Source organism: Podarcis cretensis, assembly GCF_951804945.1.
Source record: "Podarcis cretensis genome assembly, chromosome: Z".
NCBI classification, from domain to species: domain Eukaryota; kingdom Metazoa; phylum Chordata; class Lepidosauria; order Squamata; family Lacertidae; genus Podarcis; species Podarcis cretensis.
The window spans coordinates 28810496-28830765 of record NC_137184.1 but is presented as its reverse complement, the minus strand read 5'-3'; the positions used below and the strand labels follow the sequence as shown (position 1 = coordinate 28830765).

The 20270-nt window shown below is 43.4% G+C and overlaps 1 protein-coding gene across 1 annotated transcript in view; it reads left to right on the top strand.

Annotated features, from left to right (window-relative positions):
• BRWD3 (bromodomain and WD repeat domain containing 3) overlaps positions 1-20270 on the top strand; it is an 80607-nt gene that overhangs the window by 42863 nt on the left and 17474 nt on the right. Inside the window, exons 21-30 of the mRNA XM_079961591.1 lie at positions 849-998; positions 2140-2216; positions 10784-10961; positions 11520-11636; positions 14772-14879; positions 15630-15754; positions 16242-16324; positions 16577-16688; positions 18765-18826; positions 18953-19108. Of these exons, the coding sequence (XP_079817717.1) occupies positions 849-998; positions 2140-2216; positions 10784-10961; positions 11520-11636; positions 14772-14879; positions 15630-15754; positions 16242-16324; positions 16577-16688; positions 18765-18826; positions 18953-19108 (1168 nt within the window). The remainder of the gene's footprint in view (positions 1-848; positions 999-2139; positions 2217-10783; positions 10962-11519; positions 11637-14771; positions 14880-15629; positions 15755-16241; positions 16325-16576; positions 16689-18764; positions 18827-18952; positions 19109-20270) is intronic.

Here is a 20270-nt window from a genome sequence, read left to right as displayed (position 1 = left end):
ACAGTGGTATCTTGGTTCTCGAATTTAATCTGTTCCAGGAGTCCATTTGACTCCCGAAACGGTTCGAAAACCAAGGCTCGGCTTGGTTCAAAAACTAAGGCGAGTTTCCTGCACTCAATCGGAAGATGCTTCGGATGTTCATTTTCCGAAAAATGTTCGCAAACCAGAACACTCGCTTCCGGGTTTGCGGCGTTCAGGAGCCGATTTGTTCGGGACCCAAGCTGTTCGACTACCAAGGTGCCACTGTATAGTTTATAAGAATTCAGTCTCTCTCCCCCAAGTTTCTTGTTCCCCACCCCACCCCCGCCTAAGTACAGATCTAAAGTGTTTGTAACTTGTGTTGAACACATGAAGCAGGTTAAGGATTCTGATGGTGTCCTGTTCACTGTGCTACTCACAGCCTCCCTGCCAATAAATATCCCATCACCTGTGGCCTCTGATGGGAGTTGGAGTCTGACATTTAGAGGGCCACAGGTTCCCTACTTCTGCTTTTAGCTCAGTTGTTTAATTTGCATTGGTTGTGGGTTTATTATAGCTTATACTGCAGTATGCTCCTGAAACACTTGGGGGTTTGGGTACAGTGAGGAAAAGAACTTTATCTACACAATGAATATTTAAGGCTGGAATAATGAAACAGACCCTTTTACTGGCTAAAATGGATGTTTCAAATACTTCAACCAAGGTTTTGAATAAAAATGCTCACCTGTTAGAGAGCCATAGTTCAGCATTACAGGCATGAGCCAGCCCTACATTATTGCATAGATTTGGTCGATCTTGATGTTCGATGCTGCAAACTTTCCTCTGTAATCTCAAATTCTGTGTTCTGTTCTTCCCTGGTACTGTGAAAGTGTGATTATCAACCCGGCAGTGGGCGATCTTTGCGAAGAAACCAACGCAAGCGTCAGCATGCTTACCAAACACGCTCCACCTTTGATCATCATTCACAAGGTGTACGAAGAAGCTCACATACTCAGGAAGACTCTGAAAGCTCTTCTGAGGTCAGGTGTCTGGTTATTATATTAAATCGTGTTAGTGGGGGAAAGCATTAAAATAAAAAGTGGACTTTAAACCATTACCAAATATGATCAAAATGTTGGAGTTAGAGTTTTGTCACAATTAGCAGAAGTAAGACTGGAAATGAGTTCAAGACAAATTCAGTTGGACAATTAGGAGCTGGCAGTGATCTGTGAACAGGTTGGTTTTGCCAGTACGAAAACCCCTACCAGCTATTTAGATCACCCTCAAATTGTTATGGTTGGGAGTTTGTGTAGCGTAGTGGCTAAGATGCTATGAAACAGGAACCCCCAATTCAAATCTTGCCTTTATCATGAACTTACTGGGTGGCTTTATGCAAAGCATGCTTGTCTGAGAATATGGGTGATAGTATGACCTCATAGGGTTGCTGTAAGAATTACAGCTCTTCTCTTGCATTATCTAATTGTAATCCTTATAACACATCTATAAGATGCTTACAGATGCTAAGTATAATTATTAATTCAGCTATCTCCCCTTATTGCTATTTGAGTCCAATCTGCAGGTCTGCAAACATTCTGGAGGGAGAAATGCTGGCTGTTTGCCCTTAACAGGACTGCTGTTATGAGTCTGGCACTCTGCTAGTTCTGGAATGCTGTAATGGCAGCTTTGATGTTCGTGGAAGATGTTTTCCCTTGCAGTTTTCTGTTCGCCCGCTGTATCTAATGTCAAGAGCAGTTACTAAAGCTTTGCTTAATGCTCAGCTTTGGATTTTACAGTTTGTGACAAAAGACGGACACAGGTGCTTTCTTTGCACTCCTTTGAGTCAGTTTGAGAAGATAAGAAGCTGCTGAATACTAAGTGAGACCATCGGTCCATCTAGCTCAGTGTTGCCTACACTGACTGGCAACAGCAGCTTTCCAGGATTTCAGGCAGGAGTCTCTCTCAGCCCTACCTGAAGATGTTGGGACTTTCTGCATTCAAAACAGATGCTTTACCACTGAGCTGCAGCCCTTCCCCGTTTAGTTATTGACAGTGTCTTTTAGACCTACACGTAACAGGAGGTGTGCAATATGAGAAGGAAGTCATCTTTCTGCTAGCAAATTTGTGACTGTAGCAAAGTGATAGAGCAAATGGACAAAGCTTTCTCTTTTCTTCCCCTCTCAGGAAGATGACACAGGTGGCACAAGTGATGCGTCTGTGGACGACAATGTCACTGCATGGCAAAGTGAAAGCAGCTCTAGGTAATTTCTCTTACTCTGTTTTAAAGGAGAATATTTCACAATGAATGTGCTGCTTGATACAAGGCCACCTAATGTGGGGAGGGCACGATGTGCACAGCTCTACATAGGAACATTTTGCTGCTCAATACAAGAATTTTGTAAAAGTAACAGAAATTAGTGCAGATTTTTATCTGCTAAACTGATAGCAAATAACTTGTGAGTGCTAACTTCTTCCTTTCAGTTTACCTGCTTCCCCTTGTTAGTCTCATCCTCTGCAGAGTCTGAACAAGATAATCACAGCAGATCAACAGCCAAGCTGTAAAAAATGTAAAGGAAAAAAGTAAATAACTTATAAATTCATATAACATATTTGATGGCCCCCAGAATTAAACACACGTGTGTCTAGAGTGACACGTCTCTATAGTAAAGCCTCAATTGCACATTTTAAACCATGTTTTTAATTACAATAGTTTCTCCCAATTCTCCCCACCCCCCACCTTGGCTCAAATGAGTCAAGTATGCTTTGTCATATTGTATGAATGTAAAGTGTGGTTTATGTATTTCATGCAAACTAAGCAGTAAGCCAGAAATAAACCAGTAATAAACCTTGGCTTATTTCTGGCTTACAACTTGTAAAGCATAGCCCAGGTTCAAATAGGACAAGACACAGTATGCTTGCTTGAACCAAGGGGGAGAAGTTACTCAGGTACTTATGTAGGGCCGGGTGATATCTGGTTTTCAACATCATGATATATCACCAGCTAAACATTGTGATTTAGTGATATATCACAGTGTCTGAAACATGGAACTATGCAGGGTGGGTGAAGGCTCAGTCTTTGGAGATAGCTGCTGGTGCGGGGAGTGAAGATTGGGCATGCAGCTGGGCAAAAGAGCATGGAAATTGGGTGGGTGGGGAGTGTAAAGATTGGATGTGTGGTAAGTCAGACACACACACACACACACAGGAGCAAGGGAGGAAAGAGGTGTGAACGACATAGGGCAATATGCTTGGTTTTTTTCTTTTGCGACATCTGGGAGGGAAGTCAGTGACTCAGCATTGGCAGTGGCATCATGAAACCGAGCTTTCTGCCAACTGCTACCAGGCAAACACATGTTATGTCTGTGCATGCACTCGTGTGTGTGTGTGCGCGGACACACACACACACTGATTTGCCATGTATTGTCAATTATTTTTAAATGGTCATTGCATTGTGGTCTGGAAACTGGTATTGGACAATATTATCAATATATCTCCTAGCCCTATGCAAAGCAGAGACAAAGGCAGACTCACATAAACAAATCCCCAAATCCCTTGCAGAATCCCAAAATTTTACACTCCCCCCCCCTCCCACAGGGTAGGTGGGCTTACCTGGCTAGATGCCACCCATCTTGCTACAGCTGGCGGTGGAGCAAGGGTTGGTAAAGGGCTTTTTGGTCCAGGCTCATATTTGTTTTCTTAACAGCTTCACTGCTCTTGGTCTTTGTTAGATAAGTGTTCCTTAACTAACTTTGGGGCTGGGACGCGACCTGCTGGGCATCCTGCGGATGTCGGGGCCTGGCTCTGGCCATTTGTGGAGTCATTAGAGAGCTCCTGCGGCCGGAGGCTGATTGCGGAGCCTCCGTAGGTCCCTCAGATGTTGGGGCCTGGCTCGTGGAGCCCCCGTAGGCCCTGCGGATGTCCGGGCTTGGCTCCAGGCAGCGGCAAGGCTTCAGAGAGCTCAGAACACTCACTTCTATGTTAAAAACGTTCGTAACCCCCCCCCCCAAAATAACTCAAACCACTGAGCCTCTTGGGCTTGCCGATCAGAAGGTCAGCGGTTTGAATCCCCACGATGGGGTGAGCTCCTGTTGTTCGGTCCCAGCTCCTGCCAACCTAGCAGTTCGAAAGTACGCCTAAAAGTGCAAGTAGATAAATAGGTACTGCTCCAGCGGGAAGGTAAACAGTGTTTCTGTGCACTGCTCTGGTTTCGGTGTTCTGTTGCACCAGAAGTGGCTTAGTCATGCTGACCACATGACCCGGAAAAACACTGCGGAGCGGACAAATGCCAGCTCCCTTGGCCTGTAAAGCAAGATGAGCACCACAACCCCAGAGTCGTTTGCGACTGTAGTTAACTGTCAGGGGTCCTTTAAAACGGTAAAGGTACCCTTGCCCGTCAGGGCCAGTCGTGACCGACTCTAGGGTTGCTCACTCATCTCGCTCAAGAGGCCGGGAGCCGGCGCTGTCCGATGACACTTCCGGGTTACGTGGCCAGCGTGACAAAGCTGCATCTGGCGAGCCAGCACCAGCGCCGCACACAGAAACGCTGTTTACCTTCCCGCTAGAAAACGGTCCCTATTTATCTACTTGCACTTAGCTTAGCTTTTGAACTGCTAGGTGGGCAGGAGCTGGGACCGAACGACGGGAGCTCACCCCGCTGCGGGGATTCGAACAGCGACCTTTCGATCAGCAAGTCCTAGGCTCTGGTTTAACCCACAGCGCCACCCGCGTCCCTCCAGGGGTCCTTTACCTTTACCTTTACCTTATTAGACAAGCTGGTTTGCTGTAACATGCCTAAACAACCATAGCATAAATGACAGCAGAGCAGTGCCCTCACTGTCAAGCACATAGATCGCCTCAGTATTCCAGTGATTTGTGTGGTGTGAAATAGGAGGGGTAGAGACTACAGTACAGTTGATGTATGATTTGGTGCAAACTTGACTAAACATGCGTGAGAAAGCACCATCATGCCTACCACGTAGCAGTGGTGGGAGCAAACAAAGCCTACTTCTTTGCCACCATTGCACCCTCAATTAGCTGTCTGGCAGAACCTTTCAGAATAGTGAATGGGATTTTATGATCTGGCCAATAACGGATGCTCTGATGCCTTCAGAGGTGTGCTATAACAACTTTGCAAAGATACTTCAGAGACAAAATTGTTCAGGTTCAGACAGACTTGGATGCCAAGTCCAATGGAAGTTTATAGAGCAACATCTGTTCCATCTATACTGGATTGGTTTAGATTATTGCATCCTGCGGATATGGACAAGCTGCTTAAAGAACTGCCACCAACCACTTGCCTCTTTGACACTTTCTCATATTGGCTTCTTAAAACTAGCTCTAGGAGATTGGATGGATCCCTGTAGTGATTAATGCTTCATTGGAGAGTAGGGAGGTGCCATCTGCCTTGAAGGAGGCAGTGGTGCACCCCTTCCTTAGGAAAACCTCCCTGCTGCTATCCTACGCAAGCTCCTACTTGGATAGGATGGCAGCAGAGATAGCTAGATAAATGTAGTCTTGGAAACATTTACCAGGTCAGAGATTGGTTTATTCCATGGGTTGATGCAGAACTTTGCATAGACCCTTCTGGATTAAGAGTACTACCTTTTCAAAACCTTAATAAGATGATGATTACAGGTCTAAATAATGCCTTTCTTAAAGCAACCATGCAGGTCCAGGGGAAGCTGGACAAAATCATTGGCATTTTACAGTTTTCCTTTAACACCTATATTGGAGCATAAGGGACGCAGGTGGCCCTGTGGGTTAAAGCCTCAGCACCTAGGGCTTGCCGATCGAAAGGTCGGCGGTTCGAATCCCTGCGGCGGGGTGCGCTCCCGCTGCTCGGTCCCAGCGCCTGCCAACCTAGCAGTTCGAAAGCACCTCCGGGTGCAAGTAGATAAATAGGGACCGCTTACCAGCGGGAAGGTAAACGGCGTTTCCGTGTGCGGCTCTGGCTCTGGCTCTGGCTCTGGCCAGAGCAGCGATGTCACGCTGGCCATGTGACCCGGAAGTGTCTCCGGACAGCGCTGGCCCCTGGCCTCTTAAGTGAGATGGGTGCACAACCCCAGAGTCTGTCAAGACTGGCCCGTACGGGCAGGGGTACCTTTACCTTTACCTATATTGGAGCATGAAAACTTTAAAAGATGTAGAAATATACTATCAATTTGCCAGTAGGGGGAGCAAGAGTATAGAATATGCAATACCTATAAAAATAATAAACTACTGTACTAAGAAAAGAGGAGCTGTATCAACTTTTGGATGATATCTGTCCTAGTAGGTTTCAAATATTTTATTCTGTAAATGGCTTTGGTGTCTTATGATGAAGAGCCATATCTTTTGCTTTTGCTCAGCAGCAGTTTAGGTCTGAATTAGGGACTCACTCACATGGCCTGAAAATAACAGGGTTTACAGGGGGTCACTAATTCAGAAGTGGTGACATCTTGTATTTATAAGGCACTTCTTTTGGAATGGACTGGTAACATGTTATGTTTGGAAGGAGTGTCTGGGACTGACATGGGACTGGAGTTACAGGATGAAGTATAGAATGCTAAATGGGTTAGATTACCTTTTAAAACCATGTCTGCAGAATTCAAGAACCCTCCTTCAAAACAATACATAGATGGCATTGGACCCCAGTTAAATTGAATAGAATCAATCTCCAGAATGTTGGATGAGTTGTGGTGAGAGTGTTGTTTTGTGCAAGATTTTTGGATCACTGTATTCGATAAAATATCTATTTACTGTATTACACTGGTCAACAACAAATTTGTTGTCTGCATTTTTTCAGTTGATTTAGGATGAATCTGATGCGCTGAATCCAAAAATCACATTGGTTTTGCTCAATCAGGTCAAGTTTTTGAGCTATGGCCACATGCCTTTTTTATGTTTTTGTTCACATGTACACTTGTGTGGAGCATTTTAGAAGAAGTTGGTGGAGGTAAAATGCCATGTCGAATAATTGTTTTGATTGGAAATGATTATTTTAATGACAAGAAGTATTCAGGTCCGATAGTTCTGGGTGATTATGTCGAAAAGGGATCAGTTTGAAGTCATAAAACCTCGAAATCTTCCATAAATTGGTGCGGCAAAGCATAAAGTTGGGGGATCAAAACTAAGTTAATGGGGCAGCCGCCCCACGAAGTATCCTGATCTTCAATCAGCACGTCGTCCTGTAGCTCATTGTGATGAAATTCCAGTGCCTATCTTCGGAGAACTTCCTGACATTAGTGACGAAGATGCCTCCAGTGTTGAAGGACATGAAGAAGAAGAAGTGGTTCTTGAAGATGATGCTCCACATCCATTTTCCCAAAAGGAGTTGAATGATCTAGTTCGCGACCTCGGCTTGTCAAAGGACTCTGCCAAACTGTTGGCATCCAGATTGAAGGAAAAAAACCTCCTCTCTGACAGTGCTTGCATCAGCTTCTTCCGCAACAGGCATCAAGAGTACCTCCGTTTTTTCTCGGAAGAGAAGGACTTGGTGTACTGTGCAGATATTGCGCAGCTTCTGCTCAAGCTTGCAGTGCCACAGTACGAGCCCAAAGATTGGAGACTGTTCATTGACAGCAGCAAGCGATCACTGAAATGTGTTCTGCTACACAACAGCAACCAGTTTGCCTCTATACCCCTGGTTCACTCGAGTACACTGAAGGAGAACTATGAAGCGGTGAAGTATGTGCTGGAGAAAATTGGTTATGATCAGCATAAGTGGTTTATTTGTGTTGACCTGAAGATGGTGAAATTTTTGTTGGGACAACAGTCTGGCTTCACCAAGTACCCATGTTTTCTGTGCATGTGGGATAGTAGGGACCGTGCTCAGCATTACATGAAGAAGGACTGGCCTGTGCTGGAGGAATTGATGCCTTGCAAAAAAAGGAACGTCATCAACGACCCTCTGGTGGACAGAGAAAGAATACTCTTCCCACCGCTGCACATCAAGCTCGGCTTAATCAAGCAGTTCACCAAGGCTCTGGACAAGGATGGTGACTGCTTCACTTACTTGTGCCAGGCTTTTCCAGGATTGACCATGGAGAAGTTGAAAGCTGGCATATTTGACGGTCCTCAGATCCGTTAGCTCATCAGAGATCCAGAGTTCGGAAAGTCAATGAACGAAGTAGAACTGGAATCATGGAAGGCATTTGTTCTGGTAGTGAAGAACTTTCTTGGCAACAATAAGTCCAGAAACTACACAGAACTTGTCAACAACATGCTGACTGATTTCAGAAACCTGGACTGCAACAAGATGCACTATCTATTTTCACATATGGACCGGTTTCCTGAGAACCTGGGTTCAGTGAGTGACGAGCAGGGCGAGAGATTCCATCAGGACATGAAAGAGATGGAGACCAGGTATGAGGGTCGCTGGGACGCAGTCATGATGGCTGACTACTGTTGGACTCTGAAGAGAGACCTCCCTGCTGCTGAGCATTCCAGGAGTTCCAAGAAACGGAAGTTCAAGCCCTGAAGTTTGAAAAATGGTGAAGCAACATGCAATTTACGTGTACTTACCTTTATCAACGCCCACCATTCAGTTTACAGTAAACCTGACCTGATGCAGAGAAATGGATGCCATTTCCTGATTCAGCAGTGCAAAAATACCCTAAATCAGTTGTAGAAATCTAGACAACATTCAAAAAGTAAAAAATTATTGCCCAGTGTTATGAATATTATGAAACAGAAAATGCCTGACCCTTCTTTGGCCCTTTTTAATGATTCCACTTTCCAAAGGTCCTCATATATTACATCCAAAATTAATAGCTCTATTACTAGCAGTGGCCAACTTAGAAATAGAGAGGCACTGGAAATCAGGAGGATTCACCATGAAGGGTTGGCTTGATAGAATATGGGATGTAGCACTTTCAGAATATCTAGCATACCACAGCTGGGTGATTAAGGTCCTTTCAAAGGGGGGGGGGGAATTTGAAATAGTTTGGTGGCCATTTATAGCACATATTCACACCAATGAACACTTGTTATAACCCCCATCGGGTCAGGTAACATGGAATACTTACATTTAATAAATTTAAGAAATAAATAACACTCTATACTATAAATAACTATTGAAAACTATACTATAAATAAGTATAGTTCTATACTATAAATAACATAATTTAACAAATAAATAAAACAACTAAATAACATTCACCACACTGTCTCAGAATAAATGTACTTACTATTAATCAACGGCACTGTTGTAATCTCCTTCCTTTTAAGCTATAATGGTAAATCTTATCTTCATTTCCAAACTGACAACTTCTCCATCATATACTCAACATAGCTGTAAACATTATCTATACTGTGCCTTGTCAATATTGTTGTTGTTTTGGTTGTAGTATGAAAATACAGTAAAAAGTAAATGGAGGGGGGGGTAGACCTCACAGGACCTAGAAGTGTTAAACAGTTATCACCCAGTGACAAATATCCCCTTACTTGGCAAGGTGCTTCAGAAGGTGGTTGCAGTCCAGCTTTAGGCATGCTTGAAGGAAGCTAATTACTCGGATGCATTCAGACATGGTCATCGTATGGACTCGGTCATCCTTCTTGATAACATTTATCGGAGATGTGGGGAGTGCAATCCTGCTCGTTTTCTTTGCACTCTCAGCAGCATTCGATACTGTTGTTTTCCAGAGTGGACTGGAGCACATTCAGTTAATAAGATGGTTCCTCCCACTCACCTGGATAGGCAGGGACCTTCAAGTCTTCTGCCTCCTCTTCCTGGAGGGAGGAGCCATCCTGCTCCCCAGATCTTCCCAGTTTGGGTCGGCTGAGTCCTCTGTTCTAAACAGAACTATATTACCTTTTGTTCACTCCACAAAGTGGTTTCCCTAATTTCTCTCTGCTCTGGTTTGTCTACCTTGTTGATCTGAACAACGACAGCAACTTTTAAAATACCTTAAAGGAGGGGAATCTATTTAACTTTGTTTTCCCTTAGGTCTTTAAATCTACAGTTTTCATTTATGGCAGCCCATTCACTTCCTCTCTGCCTGTAACACAAAGAGGACCCTACTATGTGCCAACTGACACTCACTCTGTGGCTTTTGAATAGCTTAACATTTTTGACCCCCACTGTCCATACCATGCAGGCTCTTGCCTTGACTGATATAAATTGCTGCCCACAAGCACCGACGACAAAAAGCTTATGTCCTTGGCCGCCATAGCAACAGAGCAAAAAACAAAAAGGAGGTGGCAATAACCAACAGGTGGTGTTTATCTCCTCTTTCTATCTTGAAGCTCAAAGGCCTCGTGGGCAGTAGCGCTGCTAGGTAGAGGTGGATTTGCTGTCCTCCCCATTTCTCTTCTCAGTGCTACATGGCACAGACAGAGTTGAGGGTCTTCCATGGTTTGGGAGAAGGAAGAGTGGCAGCACTCATTAAACACTACTTTTTCTCTTATTGAGAAATTGAATAGGCCTCAATATCAGTAGATCTGCCAGGTAGAGATGTGTAAATGTATTCATGATACCGAGTTCCTGATAAAACCACTTTTGATATTAGTCATGAATGAAAGATTTTATGTTTGCTTTCGTCTGGAGCTCATCATTTACAAATGATTTCATATACCCTAGAGCCACATCAATTTCTTCCTTTTATATTTTATAGGTATATATTAATTTGAAAGGTATTTGTGAAATATAGTATTAGTTTATATATATTCTAAACCCTAACTTGGCTGTTGTTGGGTTTTTATTTCCTTTTGCTTTTCATCCAGTATAATCAGTAATTCCCCCTCCCCACCCCCAACCAGCAAGCTCTGGTCTTCCCTTTGTGGCCCTGAAAATATGTCCCACTGGGAACAAAATGTGTTTTCTAAGAATTTTGTTATGTGAATCTTTCAGCGATTCATCCAGTGAATATTCTGACTGGACTGCAGATGCCGGAATAAACCTTCAACCTCCGAAAAGACAAACAAGACAGGCAACTCGCAAAATGTGTAGCAGTTCTGAAGATGAAAATATGAAAGATATGAAGGGACAGGAAGAAAAATGCAAAAAACCCAAACAGACAAGGAAAAAGGTCTTTAGGCTTTTCTGAGTAAAACTTTATTCCCCCCCCCCCCCTTTTGGGAAAGGTAAACCAGTTACCGTATTTTTCGCTCCATAAGACACACCTAGATTTAAGAGGAGGAAAGGGGGAAAGCCCCTTTTTTGGGGGGGTTGGCTCAAAGTTGTGCAGCTTCTTTTGCAAAGGGGAAAAGCCCCTTTTTTTGAAGATCAGCTCAAAGTTATTGAGCTTACCTTGCAAAGGGGAAAAATCCTGTTTTTATGGGGTTCAACTCACAGTTCAGCAGCTTTTTTAGGAAAGGAAAGGGAGCCATTTCTAGAGTTTCCAGACAGATAATCCAATCAGCCAGTCACATGTCACTGGGGAAAGAAACAGCCTCCATCTGCAGAACATTCAACAGTGGAGGCCTGGGCAAGGGGATGGGGCCAGAAAGGGAGCCAGCAATCAACCACACACTCACTCCATAAGACGCACAGACACTTCCCCTTACTTTTAGGAGGAAAAAAGTGTGTTTTATGGAGCGGAAAAAAACGTACTTGTGTTTAAACTCTGTAATGCTTTTGTTTTAAGAAACCTAGTGGACGGCTTTCAATGGATGGTGAGCCCACTGAAGAATGGTTTGCTCCACATTGGATACTGGATACCATACCGCGGCGTTCCCCCTTCGTTCCACAAATGGGGGATGAGGTAGCTATTTGTTTATTTAACTGGAGTAGGGCATGTCATTTTAGGGGGTGAAACCTAATTTTTGCAAATTTCTGCAGTGAGGAGTCTTAAATACAGTGGTACCTCGGTTTTCAAATGCCTCCGTAGTCGAACGTTTTGGAACTCGAATGCTGAAAACCCAGAAGTACCGTATTTTTCGCTCTATAACACGCACCTGACCATAACACGCACATCGTTTTTAGAGGAGGAAAACAAGGGAAAAAGCATTCTGAATGAAACAGTGGATGTATCATTTTTGTGCTTCATGCTGTGGCCACAGACATGTGATCTGATGGTGAATTTGGGGTGACCCAATGCAAAAATCCTGAGAATCCCTGTGGATCCATGCTTTGTAACCACGTTTTTGCACCATTGCAGCCCCAGGCAACAGTGGGTGCGTGATTTTGGGGGGGCAGGCTGTAGCCATGGACATGCTATGTGATCTGATGGTGAATTTGGGCTGACCCAATGCAAAGATCCTGAGGATCCATGTGGATCCATGTTTTGTAACCACGTTTTTGCACCATTGCAGCCCCAGGCAACAGTGGGTGCGTGATTTTGGGGGGGCAGGCTGTAGCCATGGAAATGTTATGTGATCTGATGGTGAATTCGGGCTGGCCCAATGCAAAGATCCTTAGGATCCATGTAGATCCATGCTTTTTAACCACATTTTTGCACCATTGCAGCCCCAGGCAACAGTGGGTGCGTGATTTTTGGGGGGCAGGCTGTAGCCATGGACATGCTATGTGATCTGATGGTGAATTTGGGCTGACCCAATGCAAAGATCCTGAGGATCCATGTGGATCCATGCTTTTTAACCACATTTTAAGTGGGGAGGGAAGGAAAAACACAGAAAGGACAAGGAGCAGGAGAGGGGTGTGCAGAGAAGCAGCTGGCTAAGAATGCAGGAGAGGGGTAGGGAGGAAAGGAAGGCAAAAGTTTTCCCTCACCTACCCACCCAAGCCAGCCAGCTTGCGCGCTCTCTCTCTCTCTTCCCTCCTGCATGTTTTCAGCTTTCCCCTCTGCTTGCCTGGAGGGGAGGGGCTTTCCCTGCTCTTTGTTCCGTTTGAGCAAACACAGCAAGGAAACAGAGGTGGGTGGGCAGTAAGACCCTGAGGCAGAATGCTGGAAAGCAGCCGCTTCCTCTTTTCAAGTTTCCCTTCTAGGAGACGCGCGGTTTGATTTTTGCCTGCTTTTTTTTGCCTCCCCTTGCACTATTTGGCTCCAGGGACCACACATTCGCTCAATAACACGCACAGACATTTCCCCTTCCTTTTTAGGAGAAAAAATCTGCGTGTTATAGAAGGAAAAATACGGTAAATGTCTCGGTTTTTGAACGTGCCTTGGAAGTCGATCAGGAAACGCAGTTTCTGTTTTGAGTTTTCTGTATTGAGGCTTCCACTTTGATTATGATGATGATAAATTATTATTTATACATTGCCTATCTGGCTGGGTTTGAGGCTTCCGCTTTCAGTTTTCGGTTTTTGAATGTTTTGGAACTCAAACGGACTTCCGGAATGGATTATGTTTGAAAACTGAGGTACCACTGTATATAATTTGGGGTGTGAGGAATTAAAATCTGCTAATATTTTTTTGTGATTGGACAACATTTAGCTGGGTGAATCTACATTTGATTAAGTAGCACAGAAACTGCTTTTAGAAAAACAAACTTAATTTTAATTTTGCCTTCTGAAAATGTCAGGTAATGCTATAAAAACTTTAAATTCTCTGCATAAAACATATCCTACTAAGTGTACAACATAAAGCAACATTAGAAAAGAATGACATCAGTTTATAAGAAACTTAAACAAGTTTCATCAGGTCTTGCTCTGCTTCATTCTTGGACATCAACTGCCAACTTGCTTCTTGGCCTCTGATGTAGCCCTGCTGCCTCTGTGGCTTGTTGCACACACCTCTCCATAGACTGAGCATGACAGGGCCACAGTGGAACTTGAATGAGTTTGGCAATGAACTTCTTTATTTCAGCTGTAGTAAGTTGACGTGCAAAAGGAGCTTCATGAACCTCGTCAGACCAATCAATCAGCTCCCAACAAGGACGAAGCACTGGGGCTGATGGAAGGTGTCTTCCTCATACTTCTCTGCTTAGATTCAGCCAGCCATCTTGTTTTGTCTCATCTCCTTGCCACTTCGCTTTTTAACTTTTCTGTTACGCTCAGGCCTATATAAGATAACAGCAAGTACTTGGCAATCATTTTATGCAATTTATTTCATTTTATTATATATCTTGTAAAATAATTTTATTAGTCCCCCCCCCACAAAATTTGACATTCAATTCACTTTCAGTATAATAATTTCTTACATTTTGACTTCCCATCCATCCTTCCAAGATGTACCTGCTGTATTCCTTTATCTGCTGCCATTTATTTTCTATTGTATTATAACTTATATTGCAGTCATTTATTTATTCTCCTTCCCTTGCCTATTATTCAAATCCTGCTTGTGATTTCATTTGGCTATAGTTTATTCTCATCTTTTTGATCTCTTGTATTTGCTGTCAACTTCGCCATCTCTACATAGTCAATTACTTTAAAATCCATTCTTCTTTCATTGGGACTTTTTCTTTCCATTTCTGCACATACAAGATTCTGGCTGTGGTAGGAGCATACATAAACATAAACAACATAACTATTTCCTTTGGAACCTCTGCCCCTATAATCCCCAGATTAAATGCTTCAGGCCTCTTGGGAATAATTATTTTAAAAATCTTTTAAAATTCATTATGTAGATTTTAATACATTTTTATACACATTGTTTTAATAAGACAAGTTTAAAATTACTGGAAATTCCACATCAGGTTGGCAAAGTCTGCTCTGTCACGTAGCACAGAAGATTGTTTTAGCAATCCCCGAAGAATCAAAAGTCCTGTTTCTTGAAATACGTACATCGAACCTTAATACATTGATCTTTCTGCATCTTTGAGGTCTCTTCTTTTCCCTTGTGTCTCCTGGCATGCACAAATGATGCATGTTTAGGAACTAGCAAGCGGAGCATTATTTATTTACTTTGGGATATTTATTTCCAAATTAAGGATAAGTTCTGAAAGCTGAGGCTTGGTGTATTGTGAATCAGAGTGTCATTTAATTTTCTTCCTTTCAGGTAATCTATTTCAGGCAAGGGCATGAAGCTTATGTGCGTGCAGTTCGAAAGGCAAAGATCTACAGTGTAAACATGCAGAAACAACCATGGAATAAAATAGAACTCAGGGTAAGGGGAGCTTCAGAGTTATATTGTTTTTTATCACTGGGTTGAATAAACCCAGTGAACCTGCCTAATACCAAGTTAGATGATTGACTAATCTATTGCCTTACACAAATCAGCAGTAGCTCTCCAAGCTTTGGGGCAGGAATCATTCCCAACCTTACCTGGAGATGCCAGAGATTGAACCTGGGATCTCCCATGTGCAAATCATATACTCTACCTGTCTGAGTCACACATCCTGCCAACAACAGAGACTTGAGGCAAAATAATCCTGTGCAGAAGCATCTATCTGATTAACTCACCTGGTGCAGATTACACTGTGTCACAAGCAGAGAGCAGATATCCAGGAGTGTGGGACTTGGCTTGAAGGTCACATTCAACTTCACATTGTGTAGAGGCCATTATCAGAAACCGCACATCTGCATTTGTGAACTTGAATTTCTCCCCTGCCATCATATTCTTGAGCTTCTCCCCTCCTCCCTCCAACTCCCGTGCAAAGTAGTAATAGGGAGTATGGATGTGTGGGGGCGATAGGTTATAAATATACATGTGAGAATGTGGACATGAATGTATGAGTTAATGCAGAATGAAAAATGGGTCAATGTAGAATGAAAAGCGTCGGTGGGGGGACACTTGTTTTTTATGGTCAATTTGGGAATTCACACTTGTTTAAAACAACCCCCTTTATGTATGTGCTTCAAAGAAAATGTACATGCACAACTAAGCTTTGACCTCCAGTGCTGTTTTGACAAACAGGAACAAGAATTTGTGAAGATTGTGGGAATTAAGTATGAAGTTGGACCACCTACACTTTGCTGCTTGAAGCTTGCCTTTCTTTATCCAACCTCAGGCAAAATGACTGGTGAATCATTTTCCATTAAGTAAGTGGCTGGCTAAATGGGTGCTTGTCCATCACCAACTCACATTCCCCCCCCCCCGAACCTAATTTAAAAACTTGTCTCCCTAATAATATTTAGGAAAAGAAGCATGCTCATTACATTCCTGTGCCATCAAGACACGGACAGTGTATTTGATCACATGGCAGGGAAGCACAGAACATGATTTAAATGTTATCCAAAAGGTGGAAAATGTGCGCCACCACCTTGCAGTATTTAGCCTGGCTTCTTTGATTGATTGATTGATTATTTAATTTCTGTACTGCTTAATATATTAAAAATATCTCTAAGCTATGTACAAAAAACTGAAGCAGCAACAAACAAAATGCTGCAAAAATACAGTTTCATATAAAAATGTTACATTAATACAAAGTTGCTAATACACATATGAATCAATATCATAATTACCTTCAAGCCATATCTGTGGTTGTACTACCTCCTTCTGAAGAGCTATTCCACTTCTGTTTCACAGGTACCATGATATGCCAGATGTTATTGATTTCCTTGTGCTGCATCAGTTTTACAATGAAGCCAAAGAAAGGAACTGGCAGATTGGTGAGTGCTAGCTTACCATTGGCTAGCTCCATATTAAACATATGAAATGTTTTCTGATTTTAGTTTTTGTTTGTTATTTGATGTAATCTTACACATTTTGTAAATGACTATATTTTAAATGCAATGTATATGTTTTAATGAGAAAAACAGAAAAAAGAAACAGCACTCTAAAAAAAAATGCACACCACTATTAGTATTTTTGTGCTTTTTCTGCATATATCACTTGGCTCATTCCAACTTTTTCTGTTGCAGGAGATAGATTCCGCAGTATAATAGATGATGCATGGTGGTTTGGAACGGTAGAGAGTCAACAACCATTCCAGTCCGATTATCCTGATAGTTCCTTCCAGTGCTACAGTGTTCAGTAAGAATGACTATGAGTGTGGCTGTGTGTACTTTGATGCATTTTTTTTAAGTCCACTGCAAGAAAAGCTGAGTTCTGTAGCCTGTATTTCTAAGTGAATTAAGCAAACACGCTCACTGATTGATACAATGATGTACATACAGTGTCTGTACCTGTCTCTTGAACCATAAGGATCCACAAGGCAGCTAACAAAATAAAATCATAATACACACTTAACAGCAACAAAGCAAGACTAGAGGTTTAAAACATTATATCTCAGCAGCAAAGAGCCAGCAGCATTATACTGCTTAGCAACTACTTAGCAGTCAGCTACAGTGCTTACGAAAAAGCAATAGGTTGTGTCCAGTTTACGCAGGGTGGGGCACCTAGTTTTTCCTCATCTCTCCTACCTCCTACAGCCTTCCATATCGCCAAAAAACATGCTCTTAAGGGTTGGGAGACCTGGGAAAGTGTAAGATATGGCACAGGAGGTAGAGATGGGTTGACAAAATTGGGTTCCATTAACTCCATGAGCAGAAATAGTTTCCATTAGTGCAAAGAGTCACCTTGGGATAAACAGCCCAAAGCTTTTGCTTGCTGTGTATGCCAGTGAGGCAGAGGCTGCCTGCCTCTCCTCCTTCTCTGGTGCCTAACCACTCTTCCCTATGACAGCCATGGGTTGCTCTAGGTGGGATGATTTTGGCCAATCTGGGGCTGTCTGGCCCAGGTATAAGGCAACCTCTTACATCATTATGCTGTAACTATGTAGGGTGGTGGTAATTTATAGTTTCTGGCCTTCTCCCCTCTTAACATGCTTAAACATTGTGATCCCATTTTCTCCAAGTGGCTTCTACTTTGTCAGTCACAGATGGGGCCTTTTTAGTGGTGGTTCCATTAACCTTAGGCTTTAGAGGCACCAATATAATCCACTTTCGGACTTCTTTATTTTGCAAGACATTTAATGACTGTCTTATGCTTCTGCTGTTGTGTCTGTGTATACTTAAAAGGGACGCGGGTGGTGCTGTGGTCTAAACCACTGAGCCTGGGGCTTGCCGATCAGAAGGTCGGCAGTTCGAATCCCCGCGACAGGGTGAGCTCCTGTTGTTTGGTCCCAGCTTCTGCCAACCTAGCAGTTCAAAAGCATGTCAGAGTGCAAGTACAGTGGTACCTCGGGTTACCTTCAGGTTATAGACTCCACTAACCCAGAAATAGTACCCCAGGTTAAGAACTTTGCTTCAGGATGAATACAGAAATCACGTGGCGGTGGGGTGGCGGCAGCGGGAGGCCCCATTAGCTAAAGTGGTACCTCAGATTAAGAACAGTTTCAGGTTAAGAACAGACCTACAGAACGAATTAAGTTCTTAACCCGAGGTACCACTGTAGATAAATAGGTACCGCTCTGGCGGGAAGCTAAACTCTGTTTCCGTGCGCTGCTCTGGTTTCTCCAGAAGTGGCTTAGTCATGCTGGTCACATGACCTGGAAAAACTGTCTGCGGACAAACGTTGGCTCCCTCGGCCAGTAAAGCGAGATGAGCACCGCAACCCCAGAGCCGTTCGCGACAGGACTTAACTGTCAGGGGTCCTTTACCTTTTATATACAGTACTTAAAAAGAACTTTTTATTGATGCGGTCTGTATATGTGTGTGAATTTAAAACTTTTAATGTTTTTTGTTGTTTCACTTGGCTTAGTATTCAGTTGCTTGTTTTTGTTAAAACTACTTGGAGACTTCTCAAGCAAAAAATCATTATATCAATGCTTTAAAATAAATAAAATGTAGACTATATCTTGTTGCGGCGCTTGATAACACACCATGGTGTGATTGATTTAGAATTAAATTCTCTTTATGGCTGAATGCTGCATGCAACACGTGGTTGGATGCAGCTTTCAGTCACTTCACAAGTAGTCACAGTGTGATAAATGTTGAAATAAATCCCTTAGCAGCTTCAGACTAGTTACTTGAATGATTGCTTCCACCCATATGAATATTTCTGGGCACTGAAATTGGTCTTGGAGACCCTGCTGTCTGGCCACTGCTACTGTTCTGCACTAGATCTGTGTATGTTTTAAGTCTTTAAATATATTTTTTGTTCTAACAGCTGGGACAATAATGAAAGAGAAAAGATGAGCCCCTGGGACATGGAGCCAATTCCAGAAGGAAGTAAATATGTTCCCCCATCCCCTTCATTGGGTATCAATAATTTGTGAATAAGTACAGTGGCAGAGGCTCTAATGGGTATGTCTTTCTGTCTCTGTCTCCCTCCCCCCTGACCCTGGTTTTCTGTAGCTGCTTACCCGGAGGAGGTTGGGGCTGGTGTTCCTGTGACAACAGAGGAGCTGGCATCTTTGCTGTACAAACCACAGGAAGGTGAATGGGGATCCCATTCCCGAGATGAAGAATGTGTGCGTGTTCTTCGCGGTATTGATCAACTTCTATCCTTAGGTATGTGGGCCTCAAAAGAAGACTTGGAGATGATGCCAGGGACCAAGAAACACAGATGGCAACACCCTTAGCATATCTATTTACTTATTTTAAAGCATTCTTATCTCACTCTTCAGTTAAAGAATGTTCCTGCAGTGGCTTGCAGATGTCAATGATAAGACAGTTTTTGTCCTCACGCTTTCAAACTAAAAGACATATCACAAGAGGACAAGGTATTGGGAGCGGGGAAAAGCAAACTTGGGCACTATTCTTAGTTTCAGAACTCTTGTAATCACCAGCTGGAGTGGAAAAATTATGTTGATAAGTGATTCTTGGCATGTGGCTGATGTGAAACTAAGATTTGGGTAAACAGAAATCCAGAAGAAAGTATGTAAACATTTATTTGGTATTAAGGACCTTACAATAGACGCACACTACAGTGGTACCTCAGGTGGCGCTGTGGGTTAAAGCCTCAGCGCCTAGGGCTTGCCGATCGAAAGGTCGGCGGTTCGAATCCCTGCGGCGGGGTGCGCTCCCGCTGCTCGGTCCCAGCGCCTGCCAACCTAGCAGTTCGAAAGCACCTCCGGGTGCAAGTAGATAAATAGGGACCGCTTTCCAGCGGGAAGGTAAACGGCGTTTCCGTGTGCGGCTCTGGCTCTGGCTCTGGCTCTGGCCAGAGCAGCGATGTCACGCTGGCCACGTGACCCGGAAGTGTCTCTGGACAGCGCTGGCCCCTGGCCTCTTAAGTGAGATGGGCACACAACCCCAGAGTCTGTCAAGACTGGCCCGTACGGGCAGGGGTACCTTTACCTTTTACAGTGGTACCTCAGGTTACAGACGTTTCAGGTTACAGATGCTTCAGGTTACAGACTCCGCTAACCCAGAAATAGTACCTTGGGTTAAGAACTTTGCTTCAGGATGAGAGCAGAAATTGTGTGGCAGCAGCACAGCAGCAGTGGGAGGCCCCATTAGCTAAAGTGGTGTTTCAGGTTAAGAACAGTTTTAGGTTAAGAACAGACCTCCAGAACGAATTAAGTTCTTAACCAGAGGTACCACTGTAGTTTGACTGCTTTGCATACAGCTTTTAAGTGCAGCAACAGATATACTAGCAAACTGAACTTGTGTCTGAAGATCTCTCTTACCTGTTTAGTTCAAATTCATGTCCTCTTCGCAACCCCATGCA